The 18,088-nt window shown below is 36.0% G+C and overlaps 4 protein-coding genes across 4 annotated transcripts; 1 reads left to right on the top strand and 3 right to left on the bottom strand.

Annotated features, from left to right (window-relative positions):
- Nucleotides 1-613: 613 nt before the first annotated feature.
- LOC121762835 lies at nucleotides 614-2,814 on the bottom strand. The gene is made up of 5 exons (XM_042158844.1): nucleotides 2,668-2,814; nucleotides 2,324-2,506; nucleotides 1,477-1,725; nucleotides 1,059-1,214; nucleotides 614-892 (listed from the first exon to the last, which is right to left on the bottom strand). Exons 1-5 carry the CDS (start codon nucleotides 2,812-2,814, stop codon nucleotides 614-616), a joined length of 1,014 nt encoding a protein of 337 aa, XP_042014778.1.
- Nucleotides 2,815-4,636: 1,822 nt separating this feature from the next.
- LOC121785437 (unknown protein 1-like) lies at nucleotides 4,637-5,730 on the top strand. The gene is made up of 2 exons (XM_042183863.1): nucleotides 4,637-4,790; nucleotides 4,948-5,730. Exon 2 carries the CDS (start codon nucleotides 4,990-4,992, stop codon nucleotides 5,569-5,571), a length of 582 nt encoding a protein of 193 aa, XP_042039797.1. The 5' UTR covers nucleotides 4,637-4,790; nucleotides 4,948-4,989; the 3' UTR covers nucleotides 5,572-5,730.
- LOC121785419 (ethanolamine-phosphate cytidylyltransferase-like) lies at nucleotides 5,687-11,880 on the bottom strand. The gene is made up of 10 exons (XM_042183839.1): nucleotides 11,343-11,880; nucleotides 11,000-11,235; nucleotides 10,583-10,800; nucleotides 9,664-9,735; nucleotides 9,337-9,404; nucleotides 7,198-7,318; nucleotides 6,380-6,445; nucleotides 6,158-6,280; nucleotides 5,989-6,084; nucleotides 5,687-5,909 (listed from the first exon to the last, which is right to left on the bottom strand). The coding sequence occupies exons 1-9, from the start codon at nucleotides 11,633-11,635 to the stop codon at nucleotides 6,013-6,015; spliced, it is 1,269 nt and encodes a 422-aa protein (XP_042039773.1). The 5' UTR covers nucleotides 11,636-11,880; the 3' UTR covers nucleotides 5,687-5,909; nucleotides 5,989-6,012.
- Nucleotides 11,881-12,600: 720 nt separating this feature from the next.
- On the bottom strand, nucleotides 12,601-16,135 carry LOC121785410 (probable serine/threonine-protein kinase PBL8). Its single transcript, XM_042183830.1, has 6 exons — nucleotides 15,933-16,135; nucleotides 15,321-15,661; nucleotides 15,077-15,212; nucleotides 14,399-14,535; nucleotides 14,132-14,255; nucleotides 12,601-13,297 (listed from the first exon to the last, which is right to left on the bottom strand). The coding sequence occupies exons 1-6, from the start codon at nucleotides 15,994-15,996 to the stop codon at nucleotides 12,798-12,800; spliced, it is 1,302 nt and encodes a 433-aa protein (XP_042039764.1). The 5' UTR covers nucleotides 15,997-16,135; the 3' UTR covers nucleotides 12,601-12,797.
- Between the last annotated feature and the right edge of the window lie 1,953 nt (nucleotides 16,136-18,088).

Below are 18,088 nucleotides of genomic sequence, written 5' to 3'. Positions count from 1 at the left end.
GAATCTCCTAAAAGCGTGCATGCTAATATCTTTTTTAATTTTCAATCATATCTCCTTCTTTCTCTCTACATTAATACCTAATCTCATTTCTTGAATTATTTTTGACGCATTACTTATAGAAACGGAAGAGATTCTACTCTATTAAGTGTAATAATTAGATATTAAAATAATACTATTAATTACTTAAAGAAACAAATTAGATTCTCAAATTTGGGTTCCCTTGTATTTGGGAAAAATAATAAATACATATTCATTTATAATTGAAAACCAAAACCTCAACCTCTGTAAACCTAGAAATGCTCTTTAAGTTATGGATCTCATTTTTTGGTACAAGAAGAGAGTGAGTGCTGTAAGAACAGATGTATAGGCAGCAAGTGATACACATTTGGCTGTCGAAAGATCTCTTTCATCATCAGGAAGCGATAGACATTCTTAATCTCTACATAACGCTGTTTCATTTTCTTTAAAGTAAAGATATTTCAACACAAGTGAAACAAGACGAAGCTAGATATTCGAAGTCAATATACACGTTGAGTGTTTATCAATGATGTTCAAACCAAAACGCCTATTAACAACAAACAAACAAGTCAAAATGAATTAAAAGTAAAAAAAACTAAGGGTCAAATCGGAGGTGGGCGGTGGCGGAGGCGCTTCGGAAGAGAGAGGAGAGATCCGGTGGAGAGGTAGGGGAGTCAGGGAGAGAGGCCGAGTATAAGATTGGATGAACTTCTGCCACCTCATCACTCCCCTCGTCCACGTAGATAACATCCTGCGTCGTCAGCTGATGGTACTCCACTATCTCTCTCAACACCCGATTCTCACGCGCGTACACTGAGTTTTCATGAGCTAAACGCGCCTTCTCCGCCAGCAGTGTCTCCAGCTGATTCCGAATCTGAATATCATTTTTCATCAATATACATCACACATGTATAATATCACTCTATGTTTTTCTTTCATAATTTGTGACATACCATAACTACCTTTGAAGATTAAAAGAACAAATATAGTAGTACTACTACTCTTGCATTAAATTTTAAAAAAGAATTCGCTATAAATACCATGTCGTCGTCATGGTGAGCCGGACCATTATGTCTGAGGATCCTGTTCTCTTCTTCCAACTGAGTGCATCGCTGCTTCGTAAAAGTTAGGTCAGCTTTTACCGTTTTCAGCTCCCGAAGCAGTAGTTTCGCTTTGGCAGCAGTCGCCATTGCCACCTGTGATATTCAATCCAAGAAACTGTAATGCAGTAACTGAAATAGTAATACTCCCTCCGTCCAGTAATGTGTCCCACTTTGACTCGGCACAGATTTTAAAAAGATGAACGAATGACAATATAAAATGTTTGTGGGATATAGATTTCTTTTATATACTGTGTTAGTTTTATAATGAAGTGTGAGATCTTAAACTGATGTGAAAAAATGGGACACATATTACGGGACAGAGTGATTATAAAACAAGAGAGTGTAGCAACCTTACGTCGCGAGATGCCTTGAGCAGATCTTCTTGGGTGGTGGGATTCTTAGGTACTTGAGGTGTTGTTGATTTATGGTGTTCTCCCATCTCTTGTCCTAGATTGTTTCCTTTTCTTACTATCTGTATTTTAGGAGTTTCAGGGCCCTTGCTCTCTCCTCCGTCGTCCAAGGTTTTGGCAATGTTGCTCCTCGTGGAATATGCTATCGCGGCGTGACTCGGAGTGGGAGTGTCTAGCTTCTTCGATATTTCAGTCTGCAATGGCGAACGTAGAAATAAAATATTGGTATAGCCTTGTTAAACATATTTTCTAACAACCATGTTCTTTCTTAGCTATGTCTAACCTTGATTCATATACTGTACAATATTGGTATAGCTTTGTTAAACATATTTTCTAACAACCATGTTCTTTCTTAGCTATGTCTGACCTTGATTCATATACTGTACTTTTTTTGTACTTTTTTTGTCGTCCTAATATAGTTGAGCCATTTTCTTTATAAAATACTATCTCTTCTACTTTATTCTCTTTTCACGTATTTACTTTATTCTATCTTCACCTAACTTAGTAAACAATAGTTTCTTAATCTTTATGTCTCTTCCCCTAACTCACTAAACACTAATTCCTTAATCTTTGTGTCAAAAAGAAACGATTCAACTAGTATAATGCAGATTCACAATACATTTCTATATCCTATTTTAATTTTCTTCTTCATCACTCACATCCATCATATTCTTTGTGAAGCCATTTTTCGTATACTATTTTGTATTCTCAAAATTTCAGGCCTCCCCAAGCTCCGACAATGTGAAAGCTAAAGATGATTTGAGACGATTTGGACAAAATGGAAATGAAAACCTGAGTAGGAGGAGGAGCCTTGGGCGAGTCTAGTCTCTTCTGGGTTGGGGATTGAAGAAGATGAGGGCGTGATTTAATGTCATCATCCTCAAGAATGGCCTTCGCTTTTCTTGCAAGAACTCCCCAAAAACTCCCCGTTTCGTTCGAGCTTCCCATGGCGGTGTAGTCATACGTGGGACCTCCCTGTCCCATTCATCAATCCCACATTAATCACATGTATATATATAATTACTAATTGGGACATGATATATATTCATGCAAAGAAACCATTAAATAAGAGAAAATGGATCTCTCCTTTTTTAATTCAAAAATGAATGGAATGTGTATATATGAAGAGACCGAACCGTGGAGTTGCGGTGGGCGGCAGAGGCGGCAGCGGCGAGGGAGGAGGCAGCGGCCCATTCTCCGTCGTCGGGTGGGGGTGGGGGGTTCTTTTCTTCCTTGAAGGTGGATGATCTAGACATCGCTCCTTGTTTCCTCCGGTACGCCATTCTCTCTCCGGCAACAGATTAAGGATGTTTTCTTATGGTAAGAAAAAAGAATAAGAAATTGGACGTCCAAAATCTTAACGACTTTTTCTCTTTTCAGTTATATATCCTCGTCATTCCGCAACAACTCTTTTTTCCACTCTCATATCTTTTACTTTAATTATATACCTAAAAATATTTTAATTCATTAAAGGTATACTAACAATTATTTAAAACTACAAAAATCTGATCTAATTATAATTATTTCTAGTATTTTTATAAAGTGAATATTTATTAATGAAGTTCCAGTTTTTTTTAGTTATCACATCTGTGTATAAAACAATGTATTTTGGTTATACCCATTTGAATAAAATAAGTTTTTTCTCCTTCTATTTTCTTTTGGATTTTCTTATTTAATAAAGAATATTGGATTTTAAAATAAAAAACTTTGATTAAAATTTGACATTTTTCAAGAACTATAAAGTTTGTCGCGAAAATCCTGAATATAGGTTTTGTAGTGAAATTTCCACGAAATTAGTTTTTCTCTCAACTCATGGGAAAATTCACTACAAGTAAATTCATGATTTGAAAAGTTTTTTTCTCAACTCATGGGAAAATTTACTACAAGGGATAAATTCATGATTTTTTTAATAAAATTTAAAATTAATGGGAAAACCAAATTTGACAAGTAATATTATTAGATGAATGAATATATGATCACTTGGATCTGAAATCTTATAATAATGAAATCTTATAATAAAGAGTGAACTACAAAAATGGTCATTGGACTATGGGTGTATCTCGTTCATAGTCTATGGACTTTAAAAATATTTCCATTAGTCTATAGACTAAGGGTTTGTTTCGAAATTGGTCCTTTTGTACTGTTTTCTCCCGAAAATGCCCTTTTTGGGGGGCTGAACAATTTGATCTTTCACATTTTTAACTTTTTTAATCTGATATTATTTCAATGATGTACTAAATCTAATATTATTTCAAAATTTATTTTCTTCTTCATTTACCAACCTTCACTTTGTCTCTTTATTTCAATATTAGATTTAATTTTATAAAATTAAATTTAAAATTTAGATTTTTAAATATCAACAAATTATTTTAATTAAAATTATTAATTTATGTATTCTTTCTCAACTCACAACTATATACATAGAAATAAAACTATGCAGTAAGCTCACACAAAACTCTTTTATAATAGGTACATAAATTAATAATTTTAATTAAAATAATTTATTGATATTTAAAAATATAAATTTCAAATTTATTTTATAAAATTAAATTTAATATTGAAATAAGAAACAAAGTGAAGGATGACAAAGGGAAAAAGAAAATAAATTTTTTAAATAATATCGTATTTTATACATCATTGAAATAATATCAGATTGAAAAAGTTAAAAATGAGAAAAGACCAAATTGTTCCGCCCCAAAAAGGGCATTTTCAGAAGAAAACAGTGCAAAAGGACCAATTTCGAAATAAACCCTTAGTCCAGGGACTACTGAAGATATTTTTAAAGTCCAGTGACTATATGCAAGATAAACTCATATTCCATGAACTATTTTTGAAGTTCACTCTATAATAAAACAAATAAAATATTTGATTATACACATTTGTCATCACAAGAAAATTATATATATGAAATAATACCGTTTGAATTAAGAAATTTTATACAAAATGATAAAGAATAAATTCTCTGTTTTATATTTATCAAATATACTAATAATCAGAAAATATTACAGCTTTTAAATGGAGTACTTTAAAAAACTTTTGATAAGAAAGTTATGCTTTTATATACTAATGAAAAATTAGGGGTGAGAAGTGGGACCCACAGAGCATCTGGTTCATCCATCACGTGCGGTAAATAAGGTGAAGAGTCAAAATTGTCCCAATTTCAGCGGCAGCGAAGAACCACAAAGCTTTCACTATCACTTCCATCGCCCGCCAATTTCATCCTCTCCGCCGCTTTCCTCTTCTATTCAATCAATCGCCGGTCTGTTTTTCTTCTCCTTGCTTTCGATTTCCTCGTCTCCGTTTTGTTAGGGCTCAGCTTCGATTTTCCGTTTCCATTTCACGTTTTTCCCCCTTTCACCGGAACCCTAATTGATTTCCCCAACTGAAATTGTTTTTTAATTTTTTTTAAATTCCAGTAACTGCTGGTTAGCTCAGCTGACTGCGAAAAAAAGGAAGCCATGGGGTCTGAGGTCTGTGCAGATGAACAGCAAGCTATTTGTGGAAAAAATTGGAGTTTGATTTGTAAAACAGGTGATGAGGAAGCTGGGCCAGCAACTCCAGAGGAAAAAGCAGAGCATTCCCCGCCCCATTCTTCTCCTGACGTCGAAACCCCTAAAGAGACCTTGTTCGATTCCTTTGCCCCAGGCTCCGACAAGCTGTTGCTTGCTCCGCGCCGCCTCAAATACCAGGATGAGTCACACAGCCACGTCGTTCGTCGCCTCAACTTTGCCTCTTCTCTCATTGAAGAATTTGATAATGTTGCTGATGATGGTGGTGAAGGTGGTGATGATGATGAGCAGCGTTTGTTTGAGATTGTGTATGGCACCATCATGGATGCTATTTTCGAAGAGCAAGGGGCGCCGAGATCCACGCCACTTTCCACTGGGATTGCTGAGACGCGCACGGATGAGCAAGGGACACCGAGATCCACACAACTTCTCACCGGGATTGCTGAGACGTGCCCAGCAGCACCCATCAAGTCCGCAACGACAAGACAACGATGCACCATCGACAAGGATATATGCAGAAGGCTGTTCTAGACTGCCCAAGACTTAATCTTCGAATGGAAGCCTAGGTTTTATCCTTGTCGATTGTACTATTCTTCAATAGTTAATTTAGTTTTCTTCTCAAATGTATTCCAAAACTCATCAATCATTAATTCAGCAAAGTTAAGATATTCATCAAAGTTAAGATATTCATCAAAGTTTTAAGTATTCCGTTGTTTGCTACATGTCATAGTGATATTGCCCTGTTCTACAGCTTCTACCAAATTCAAATTCTTTCGAAAGAAAAATACGAGTAGACAAAGACATCAGTGATGAGAGGGATCCTCTTTATTGTGGTCCACATAGCATCAAGTCAACCAAGTCGCCTCCACCTGAAATCAAACTAGGCTTACTCAGTACAAACACATCTACCACAATATGAAAACAATGGCTCAACTTATGTGGTCTTACTCTTTCCACACTCATAACAGTTAATCAATCTCCTGTCACAAAAGCTCTCTCTTCATAATATCTTCTCTCACTTTCAGCTTTTCTCTCATTTCGTTTCTGCAACAATCGCTTTAATCACTTATCCTTTTCCAATTAACTCGTGAATCTAAAGGGCTAGATGTGTGAAAACCTGGTATGCATCATGGTTCGATACGATCCTCTTGATTATCGTGCTGGTTGTAATCTCCAGAGGACTTTCCAAGAGCTTAAGAATACCCATACTGTTAGGAACCTCGTATGGATTCTCCTTCTCCTGCAAAAATAACAGTGTTTGTCCTACAGCATCAGCAAACCTAACTAATCATATTTGTAACTGAACAACTAAATGGGTACACTTATTTGTTAGCAGTACCTTCTGAAAATCATTATCCTCAGCAACAGATCCTTGCACAACCAAAGAGATGTTGAAAGTTGTAATCTGCAGCATCAGGAATTAGAAACCAGATGGAAAACTGATGATAGGAAGGGTTGATCTCAGCCATTTAAGTTTCAAAGCATTACTTTGGCGTATAATCCATGAAGTGAGAAATTTATTAGTATAACTGGACCTCAGAATATAGAGGCTATATTCTCATTTCTCAAGTAACTCGCTTAGTTTTGTAGTAAGTTAACACATGCTTACAATAGAACAAGGCTGCAAGCATATGCTACTTTCTGTGTTAAATCAATAGTACTTTATTCTTCAAGACACTAAAAAAGGCTACACTAATTAAAAGAATCAAGAATGCAACCAAAAATCAAATCTACAGCATTTACAGTCTGCAGTTGCAAGTATCTAATTTGAACTTGGCATTGAAGCCTTTTAGCTTGCTTATTAACTTATACCAGGTCAAAGAAGCATAGAGTTATAGTAACGGTAGGAATATGTCTGAAAAAAAGAAATCCCAAAGTACATTAAGTCACATTGGGATTTGTTTGCTGATTCAGAACTAGTGATGTCAACTATGATTTCAATACCAAAGAAGGAAGAAGTGTTTTAACCAGAGAAATAAGTAGAAATTAAAAGTTGATTTTATATATGTGGGTGCCAACTGTCTGTTACCAATCACATTCTATGTTTTCTCACTAACTTTTTTTCCCTCTTACTAGACTTAAATCATTAATGCAGGGGATGGAATATTGTATTCATGCAGATAAGTAACTAGTTAAATGTGAATTCATCATACTTACCATATCTTTTGACACCTCCATTGGGGCACCAATTATAACCTCGTCCACATATCGGCAAGCCAGTACACTCAAGCTTCTTTCATGAAGATTCATAATTGGACGGTGACGTCCTCTTTTTGCACTACAACAGACATGGTGGAAGTTTTATCAAATATCTGCCTCAAAAGTTTGCAATATTATCAATATTCTTACACCCTGAGGCCAAAGTTAGCAAGCAACTTCAAATAAGTTGTATTTGAATGCCTTAGCATTCAAATACAATTTGAACTTTGAACTGTCATTATTGCGTTGCTGCTTGCTCGACATAGTTATGGATGTCATTATCAATGTTATGAATCAAACATGCACCACTAACAATTTGACTTTAATCACACTATTGGAACTTTGAAGTTTGATATTGGCTATGTAAACATAAATATTTTCATGAGCAGTACATAATGCTGAGTGGGATTTTACTACTTGCGATTAAAAGGCACCATCAATTCGATTCAAAGTGGAAGAAACCCTCCAGGCACACAATTAGTACAAAGCATCACAGTTTGTGAAAATCATGTACAAGTGTACATTAAAAAGACCTGGATATACTTTTGAAGCCATTAGAGAGTGCACTACTAAAAATGACCAAAAGCATGTTTGATTCATAACATTGACAATGACATCCATAACTATGTCGAGCAAGCAGCAAGGCAATAATGACAGTTTCTTCATATAAATAATAAGAGACTCTCCCATCACTTTCTCTCCCATCATCTGTCCATTGCCCTGCTGTATCTCAAAGCATATATGGATTTTCACTATACACATTTCCTTGTTAGGGATGTAAAAGAACTAATAAAAAGGATACTGGAGATCAGTTTGGTGTCTTTATCCTTAGAATAAATAGTTCACGCTTCAGATAATTATGTCACTAGAAATATTCAAACATTAAGTTTCACATTCTATTCCATACTAAGAAAATAAAAGGTTTCTTTTCATTCTCTAAATCTTAGCAAGGGACTACAATAAGGCCCAAGTATTTGGTTGTTTTTGTGGAGAGCAATGCAATAAATCATCCCACCAACTTTTACAGGTACAACTTTCTGTACTAAAACTCAACATAACTTCTGTCTTCCATGGACAAGAAATCCTAAAACTAAAATTTTATCATATTCCATTCTGGTTGGCTGCATTTGCCCAGGGACAAATCACAAAAGCATCCCTCATCAAAAAAATTTTTTTACTTAAGTTCCCACTATCACAAAAGACATTAGAAACCACATAAACCTTAAAAAGAGCTGATAGACAATTGGAAACCCCACCCCCTTAAAGCATCTGATCAAACCAGACCCCAGGTCCCTAACAGACATTTATTTCGTGTAGTCAGCCAATGGTCTGTTCTTCACTGATTCTCTATCAAACATTTTAGTAAGTGACTTGCAATGAGACTTGGAACTTTAGTAGGTTTCATTCATCCATCAGTTTATTTAAAGAGAATCAAATTATTCAACATCACAAAGCAGGCACTAGTAATTATTGTGTACTTTAAACTCGGTCTAAATCACAATCTCATTCTTTAACCAGTCAATTGTCATCTCAACCAAGAAAACAAACAGACCATAAGTGCATTCTGCCATTCTGGACAATATGATCCCGCAACAGTAAGCTTCACTTAGGATATCATTACTCATATTTCATCCGATAGAACAGCAAATACAATACTACCTCTGCCCACTACCAATAGTCTTGGTAATGGATGACATGGTTTTCAATGCAAAATTGGTAAAGTGAGAGAGAGAAGGTGGTTGGAGTGTTTTTAGTGGAGAATAAGGTCCACCTCATCAGAGAGAGAAATGTACCAAAAATAGAAGGTGACTAATATTTGTGGAAGTTCAAAAATGGAAAAAAAATGACTATTGGTTGTGGACGGATGTTGTAGGATTTATAATAGTTAAGGTGATTATGTTCTACTAGTAGATATGTGAAGCATCATGTGTCACAACCCATTCTGGATAAATTTGATATAAGAGCATCCACGAAAGCTTATAATCTACTAGCTCTAAGAAAAAGTTCTCACCTAGGAATAGTGATCTTTTACAGGATACATCAGATTTTACATGCAAATTAATTCATCTAAGGAATGAAGAAAAATAAAGATCATACCTGACATTATGGTCGGTATGGATGCCTACTAGAAGAAAGTCACCAAGCCCTCGGGCAAGCCTTAGTATCTGTATAAAACAACAAATAGAAACTCAGTACATAATATTAACAGAAGATGAAGAAAAAAATTGCTAGCATTGGAAAAGTAGTAATAATGTAGCAAAAGTAATTCAACAAAGTCCGTGACATGAGACAAAAGAATGAGATGAATACGATTAGACAGATAGACATTAAATTTTAAATAAAGCATACATTCTGGGCTACAATATAATCTGAATTAATAGATGCATTAAGTAATAACGATTGGAATTTGGAACCATAACATACCTCCACATGTCCGGCATGGAAAAGATCAAATGCACCGTCTATGTAAATTATACGAGCATCAGGTCCAGGCCCCTGAAAGAGAATCAAAGATAAATTTTAAAAGCTACTAATTGATATTATAGATACCTAAATGACACTTTTCTGTCCGTCCCATATGAAGGAAGAAGCAAAGCTTGGATATCTAAATTGATATTGTAGATACCTAAATTTTAAAAGCTAATTGATATTATAGTATGGTTATCAAAATAGATCACTATCTCGCCATCCCATATGAACTATGAAGGAAGAAGCAAAGCTTGGATTGGTTGCAGTATAATGGCATTATAAAAACGTGAACTTGGTAATGGAGTAAAAAATTAGTATCTGATTTGGACCAGATTAGCTACAGATATCCATGAGAGTCCATTGTTCGATTCTAATGTCCAACAAACCCAGTTTATAAATTTATTCAAAAGGCAAAACAGCACACCAAACTATCTGGCAAGGGCACTGCATATTTTTTTAAGGGTTTTTTTTTGCTTGATTCCAGAGGTTTCTATTTAGCTGCCTTAGTTTCTGTATGAATCCCATAACACTCACATTATCAAGCTTCCTTGGTTCCATGCTATGGTTAAGAGAGGTTGAGTCACATTTGCAATCAAAATAACATCCCAAGGAATAGCTCAAGACATAATATCAATACAAGTTAGCAAGAGAGAGAAGAAAGGTTAAGTAACACTGCAAAGTCTGCAATCAAAATAACATCACAAAGAATAACTCAAGACATAATTATTAAAGCATGTTAGTTAGCAAGATAGAAAAGAGAGAGTTTAGGGTAGCAAAATGAAATGGTCTCCAAATACTAAAAATTCTTGATGATGCTAGAAAGAATATACTCTATTAAGATAAGGAGTGAAATTTTCATTTTAAATCCACATGCCTTGCCATTCGAGAATTGTACAATTCTGCGAGAGGTGGGTAGAAAATGAGATATCCGTGTCCCACTACCAGACACGCCATCTTCTGATTTGTTGTTGCGGCCATGGCTGAATTGTCGCTGCAGAGTTGAGCGGCCATTGCTGCTGAATTGTCGCTGCAGAGATGAGTGGCTATTGCTGTCCCCAGCTGACCTCTCTCTCACACAGAGAAGCATACGACCTAAAACAAAATATTTAAACAATAAGCTTTGATTTTTTTTTCGTGGAAAGCTTTTACCATAATATAGAGCAATAACATATAAATCCGATCTTAACATCGTTAGTACGTTACAACAACTGTGATGTAATTATTCACACACATATTTAAGCAAGCAAACAAAAACACCAATTTCGGGTAAACAAGAATTGCAACTACACACCAACAATGTCAGTGCTGGAAACCCCTTCCGTGCGCTTTATCTGCTTATAACGGCCAGCCTTCTTAGCAAGGGCGTAGGCATCAGTCCCATCCGGAAGAACGCAAGGATCATCCCCATGGATAATGTAATCAATGTTGTACTCATCAAACAGCTTTTTCATGAACTCCTCGGTGATAGCATAGGGAGCATCGGGGATAATCTCATCCACCCATTTAACACCACTAACCATGATCATGCTAGGGATGTACAACATCGAGAATTACAGATCAGGTATGAATAAACAATAAAACAAAGAGTTTAAAGAAGTAAGGAAATGGTAATTAAAATTAGAATTGAGGAATACCGCTCGTCGAGAGGAGTAACGGGAGGGCCCTTGTTGACGATAATCTCGTCGTCGCTGACAACGCCGACGACCAATTGGTCGCCGAGAGCTCGGGCCTGACGGAGGGCATTGCAGTGGCCGTAATGCATCATGTCGAAGCAGCCGTCCATGTACACCCTAATTGGCCTCTTCTTCTTCTTCTTATTGTGCGGCAAAGCAAGGCGGCGGAAACCCAGCACGGATAACCCAATTACAAGGCCGCCGATCAACCATGACACCGCAATCCGCTGCCCGCTTGCACCTTCCCAGCCCATTTCCTCTTCGATATATGTATGTGTGAATGTATGTATGTATGTGAATGAAAGTTTCAGAGGAAATCGAGTGCTGTGAATGGATTAGTATGTTACGTTGGTGAGTGAATGAATCAACCAATCCAATCGGTTGAATTGAGAGGAAAGGAGGGAGGCTGCCTCCTGCTTCTATTTCTATTTTCTTAGGTTAGGCTTTCTTTCTTCCGCAGCTTGCTGGCCCTGCCCTGCCCTGGGGACTGAGATACCCGTTTTCCTTCTCGGATATTCTTTTCTTTTTATCATTTTTTCATGTATTCAATTTGATTTTTTTTGTTTTTAATTTTTTGTGACATATTTCTAATAAAAATATCATTTTCTCTACTTTATTTGTTAGTTCTATTTCTTTTTTTTTTCTACCTACTAAACACACAGATAACAATATAGTATAAAATTTCTTGCAAAAAAAATTAGTACAGTACAATGTTTTCCTTTCTAGGGGACAAATGAAGTAGTAGGGTGAGGGTACATAAAATTATAAATTTTGGCTGAAATTGATATTTTCTAAGAACTTAAAATTCAGTTATTAATGTCATGAACTACGTTTTGTAGTGAATTTCCCACGAGTTTGATTTAAATTGAAATGTAAGAATATGTAGAGTGGTTATAAGAAGCATATCGTTTTGAATATTAAAGTTTACTAATTATGTATATCTCATTTAAGTCATTTAATTACTAGTGTAGTACAGTATATTCTAATGATAATTACTCATGTAATCTAATCATTTTACATGAATGTCTTTATATGTTTGTTGTATAACGCTTTCAATGATTATATTACTCCAGTTTTTAGTAAAACTAATTGTTACTATTGAACCAGATTCGAGATCTTTTTAGGCGTAACACTACATGTACAAAAGATTGAAAGTGGAAAAAGGCAGCAAATCTTCGGATATGCGAAAGAATAAACTACTACAAGGACACATATAACATACATCGACGGTAAAATCGACTCTCACTCCAGATTGCAATTTCGAAGTTGGAACAAAGCATCATCAACACAAAAGCACTTAGCTACATTAACAATCAACAAGCCTGTTGCTATCATAATTATGATATACATATCCAGGCAGGCACATTAACACCGTGTACATACATCTTGAAGGCTACTACAGCCGTGACTCTTGGCTCACCTAACCCGGCAAGCTGCAGGGCCACCAGGGGAGCAATTCGGGTTGGTGGACCGACAACCGACACCAGTTCCGCCTGCCCCAGCAAATCTACGATGCACCCGATAATCTGGAATCCTTCCTGTCACAAACGGACTGCCACTGCACAGGAGCGTAGGGGTTGATGACGATGATGGAGAGACTTCATTACCGCCACTAGACTGTAACGGTTCCAAAGTCTCAACCACATCGCTCATTAATGGTCTGGCCTTTGGGTTTTGGCTCAGACAATAGTATGCCAAACTGCAAGCTTTCTGGGCTCCCCTTACTGAATACTGATTCTCTAATCTAGGGTCTATGATTTGAAGCATCTTCCGCTTGTCATTTAGCTTTGGCCTCGCCCAATCTACCAAACTTTGTTCTTTGCTAGGCCTCGTCTTGTCTACTGACTTTCTCCCTGTTAATAGCTCCAGAAGAACTACCCCAAAGCTGTACACATCACTCCTGGCAGTAAGGTGTCCTGTGCATCTCATGTAGAGTTTAATTAGATAGGAGAGCTATGTATATATACAGTAAGTCTAGATACTTAATTTCATGGCGGGAAAGGAACGAAAAACGCACAAGAGGTGAATCTACATATAGATAAGTGATACAAAGGTTGAAGATGTTTGAAGAGAAATAAGAGAATCAACTTTTCACATCTATCCCAGAACTGCCTGGAATACTTTTAAAAAACATACAGTTTTCTTATATTGGTATTAAAAGACTAATGAGTGCACGCTTCAAATGCTGATATTGGCTTGAAGTGTGAATCTAATCTAAGGTAAAAATGCAGCAAAATTTACAAGGCTAATCTGAATGAATTTCAAGTTTTCAATACTTTCATATCTATTTATGATCATTCTCCACACTGACATCTTTTTATATTAGGAAAACAAAGAATGACATATATGCCATGGAATAAAGTGTTTTCCTTTTCCAAAATTGTTGTGTTCAATTCAGATGTCCTTCCTATCAACATTGTTCATTTAAACTGAAAAGCATGGTCTTGCCTGTTGAAAAATCTACTTTATTCCACAGTGAAAAAAATTAAAAATCCAGACATCAAGACCAAAGGAAAGCATTTAGAAAACCCCCTATATACATTATTTGAAGGGAATCTTTGGAACAAGACAAAAAGAAACCAACAAAACAACCATCAGAAGGCTTCTGTATCTATAAATACCAGTTAGAAAATCAAGCTTCTAGCCCTTAATATTTAGATAAAAAGAATGCTTTTGGATATGCATTTCCTACAGAAACCCCAAGCAGTTATCTTGCAATGTGCAAGGAAACAAAATATATTTCGTATTACCAGTCATAACATATTCAGGCGCAGCATAGCCATAGGTTCCCATTACTCGAGTAGATACATGGGTCTCATCACCTTGCGGCCCTGCTTTTGCAAGACCAAAATCAGAAAGCTTGGCTATATAATCCTGCAACAAAGAGATTTGGCATAAAATACCAGATCAAGAAAGCAAGTGATACCAGATAAAACTATGTTGCTGAAAAAATTAAGTGAATGCATAATTTTAACTTTCAAACAAAGTCCCCATAGAATTTCAATCGCATCACTTACTGAATCTAGCAGAATGTTGGAAGTTTTGAAGTCCCGGTAAATAACTGGCCTCTCGGCATTATGAAGGAAAGCAAGCCCCTTAGCAGCCCCAAGAGCAATCATCATTCTTGTCGACCAAGATAGTGGAACAGTTGCTTCTAGATGCCTCAGCAAAATTTCAGGTTAATTGTGTTCAGCAAATGATTATGACATAATAAAAACTTTATTCAAATTGGCAAGCACATAGCAGAACAGAATAATCACGCTAAGAGTAATAGTGAAGAAAAAATAGAGCAAAAGAAAAAATAAGTAGGAAATAATCAATAAGTAGAAAACACTGCATGCACTATTTAAATAAGAAATACAATGAAACAATCATACAGAAAAGTGTGGTAGATGATACAGTGGGCCATAAGAGCATCTCTCTTGGGCAAAAAATTTAGTTCGGAACGGTACATTTTCAGATCTCTGGACTTATTGAGCATGTAACATCGTATCATATAACAACACAATCTTTTCATTAGGATGGCAAATGCATGAAGAATTTTCTTTCAGTTCACTTCTAAAAAAATATTATGTGACCCCACTAGGTATCATTAAAATTTTCAATACCAGTCATATACAGAGACAATTTGAGCATAGAAGCATAGGAAACAACTCTAAAGCATTGCTTGAAAAGGGATCGGAAATGGGACATACTTCGAAACAGATGATTCTCAAGACTTCCTCTAAACATGAATTCATAAACAAGTAACCTGTGGTCATCCTCACAGCAATATCCAATCAACTTCACTAAATGAGGATGCCTGAGCTGCCCAAGGAAGTTGACCTCAGTCTGCATCAATGAGTTCAAAATTAGCATATAACCTTTCTCGTGTTTATGGATGGGACAAGGAAAACAGAATTTAACATCCGGTCCCAGGAATAGACATGGGAAACTCACTAGCCATTCGCGGTGGCCCTGAAGACCTTCCTTGTTAAGCACTTTGACGGCTACAGGGAGAGATTTGAGACCAACCCTAACATTCTCATCAATGTAGCCTTTGTACACAGTCCCAAAACCACCTTCTCCAAGAATGTAGTCTGAACGGAAGCTCTTAGTGATGGTCTCAAGCTCAAAAAGGGTGAAAGCAATGACGTGGGTGTAGAGCAGGGCGTTTTTACGGAAGTCCTCGAAGTTTCGAGGGGTTGAAGGATCGCTCAGATCTGAAATGGAGCGGCTGTGCTTCTTATCTGTGGCTGGATTCCTAGTCGGCAATGACAGCACTTGTAGCTGCTGGTGCACTGCACATTGCGCTCTAAATTAATACTCCTTTTTTCCAGCAATTAAACAGTGCAATTTTACATCATAATTAATGAGAAACCCTAACTGCGAGTAGCGATCTCCAGACATGTTCAGGCTTGAAATTCCTCTCAAGCAGGTAAATAAGTGTGGTAGAAGAATTAATAAAATGAGGAAGAGTTGAGCATGAATTGAGGAGTGAAACCTAGATCTGATTGTGGAGGGAGGGAGAGAGAGATAAAGAGAAATGTGGGTAAATTAATGAGGGCGGACCTTGGTGGTGTTGATGCGCGGTGGATACAACCGCGGACTCCTCCCTAGTGCCGCAATTTCCCATCTTCTGTGCCGCCGCAGTGTCGCCGTCTCATTCTTCGCCGGCAGCAGCCTTCACTTTCTTCTCCCTCACAACTTGTGCTCCAACCTGGACGACTTTTTTTCTTTATTAACTCTACTGCTACAACTCATCCAAAAGGACCAAAACAAATAATAATACTACCACTATATAGTATTTCATATCTTCCGTTACTTTAAATAATTATTTTATCTGTTTTATTAGTAATAGGAGTCGTACTTTTTTATAGTAGTAAATAAATTGTGATCAAAGCTTTTATAACAAGTACTCCTCCAATCTTATTTGAACTCAACAAATCATACACTCCCTTCATCTCATTACAAGTAATATGAAGTATTTGTTTTGGATATAAATTTCAGAAAATAATGTTTGTATAAGAAATAAAATGACATAAATAATAGAATAAATAAATGAATTGAAAATTAAGTAAAACACAAAATAAAATAAAAGAGATAAAAGCATTGATTTTTAATAAAAAGAGATGAATCAACTATAATAATTAGTTGATAAAATAAATACGATTGAGGTACGGAGTATAATAGAACAAATGAAATGTAGTTTTTGCTCCTTTCAACACGGTCTTACTTTCACTTATCTTTTATCATTATAATTGTTCTTTATTTAAAGATTAAAAAAAAAACTTATGTTGTCATGTTTAGTGCCATGCATAATTTTATCTGTTACCTGATTGCATTTTTTTTCAAAAATTTGGTCCATGAAAATATATTTTGGCCGGTTTGCACAATATCATGATTATTCATCTCACGTCCACCTCTATAACTAATTTACTTACTGATAAACAATATTTTGGCTTATCTTATATTAATTCTCACTGTTATATTGTCTGAAACGTCACGTATATTCACATAATGCTACTATGACTTAGGATTATCATTCATCACATTTTGTAAGCGACAACTCAAAATCAAAGCAACATATTCGTGTACTCATTTATGACACTAAATGTTTCATATTGTTATTTTAGGATATTCAAAATGAAATGTTCTGCGTTTCATTTTTACTATTTTTAATATTTGAAAATCACATTATATTATTAATTCATTTCATTCTAGTTTATTATAAAATTAATGTACTATTTAAAATCGTGGAGCTATAGCCTATAACGGGACATTAAATTCTGAAAAGAGAGACTATTAGTTTGTGTTTAAAAACAAATGTTCACAAAATTTGTTGGGTGCAAAAAATAAATGATCACGAGCTCATATTAAGAGTATTGACAGTTCAAGATCGTGTCATTTATATGATTTTTTTAATAATCGAACTATAAAATAACTATACAATCAAAAGTTTGGCGCCACAACAACTAAGTGAATAATACCCCTATATTGACACCAGGGCCGTCCCGACAAAATCAGAGGCTCTGTGCAAAAATCTAAAATGAGGCCTACCACTATAGAAAAAAAGACAATGTATTTTAAAGCTATATGATAATTAAAGAAAAAAAGACAATGCATTTTAAATAAATATACTATAGAAAAAAAGACAAATTGATGCGTTTGCGCAGCTCCCAATCGCAATGGCCGACGATGGCAGGCGCTGCAGAAGCGATCAACGATGGCTCTGGTGAGCTGGTCCCTGTTGCGGCGTTTGTCGATGAGGAACACCGAACACGAACAGGCGGCTCCCAGGTCTACGATCGGGAAAAGAAACCGATCAGAATTGGAGTCACGGTGCTAGAAAAAGGCCTGGGCGTTGCTATACAAGAGAAATAGCTTTGTTGGGCTGAAAAAATAGGAATACATGTATATGGGCTGAAATATTTCAGAGGCCCCTGAAAATTGGGGGCCCTGTGCGGCCGCACGGGCCAAGGGACGGGCCTGTTTGACACTAGTACAATCAACCTTAAAATTTAAAAATGACTCATTTACACCATTTTCTTAAAGGTGTGACATATTATATCGAACTCGCTTTATTTTCTTTTCCTTTTCTAATGTCCACATTCGTAGTGTGTGCGCAATTGCAATTCAAAAAGAGGAAATAGCAGAGACTAGAGATCATTGTATTCGTATTAATTGTAATATTTCAAAAGTGTTACATTTCGTTTCTTTATAGTATG

The sequence above is a fragment of the Salvia splendens genome, chromosome 2 (genome assembly GCF_004379255.2).
Source record: "Salvia splendens isolate huo1 chromosome 2, SspV2, whole genome shotgun sequence".
Lineage (NCBI taxonomy): Eukaryota > Viridiplantae > Streptophyta > Magnoliopsida > Lamiales > Lamiaceae > Salvia > Salvia splendens.
Note: the sequence above shows the minus strand (reverse complement) of the source record. Positions and strands in the feature narration are given on the sequence as shown.

Bases quoted from the DNA above. Each gene is read 5' to 3' on its own strand.
- LOC121785437 (XM_042183863.1), top strand. From the start codon at position 4,990: ATGGGGTCTGAGGTCTGTGCAGATGAACAGCAAGCTATTTGTGGAAAA.
- LOC121785410 (XM_042183830.1), bottom strand. From the start codon at position 15,996: ATGGGAAATTGCGGCACTAGGGAGGAGTCCGCGGTTGTATCCACCGCG. The intron at 14,536-15,076 runs GTATGTCCCATT...TGAGGCATCTAG, and splicing joins TGAGAATCATCTGTTTCGAA to AAGCAACTGTTCCACTATCT. The intron at 13,298-14,131 runs GTAATACGAAAT...TGAGATGCACAG, and splicing joins GCCTGAATATGTTATGACTG to GACACCTTACTGCCAGGAGT.
- LOC121785419 (XM_042183839.1), bottom strand. From the start codon at position 11,635: ATGGGCTGGGAAGGTGCAAGCGGGCAGCGGATTGCGGTGTCATGGTTG. The intron at 11,236-11,342 runs GTATTCCTCAAT...GTACATCCCTAG, and splicing joins GTTACTCCTCTCGACGAGCG to CATGATCATGGTTAGTGGTG. The intron at 9,736-10,582 runs GCATGTGGATTT...ATTCTCTTTCAG, and splicing joins TACAATTCTCGAATGGCAAG to GGGCCTGGACCTGATGCTCG.
- LOC121762835 (XM_042158844.1), bottom strand. From the start codon at position 2,814: ATGGCGTACCGGAGGAAACAAGGAGCGATGTCTAGATCATCCACCTTC. The intron at 2,507-2,667 runs GTTCGGTCTCTT...TGAATGGGACAG, and splicing joins CCGCCCACCGCAACTCCACG to GGAGGTCCCACGTATGACTA. The intron at 1,726-2,323 runs GTTTTCATTTCC...TCGCCATTGCAG, and splicing joins AGGCTCCTCCTCCTACTCAG to ACTGAAATATCGAAGAAGCT.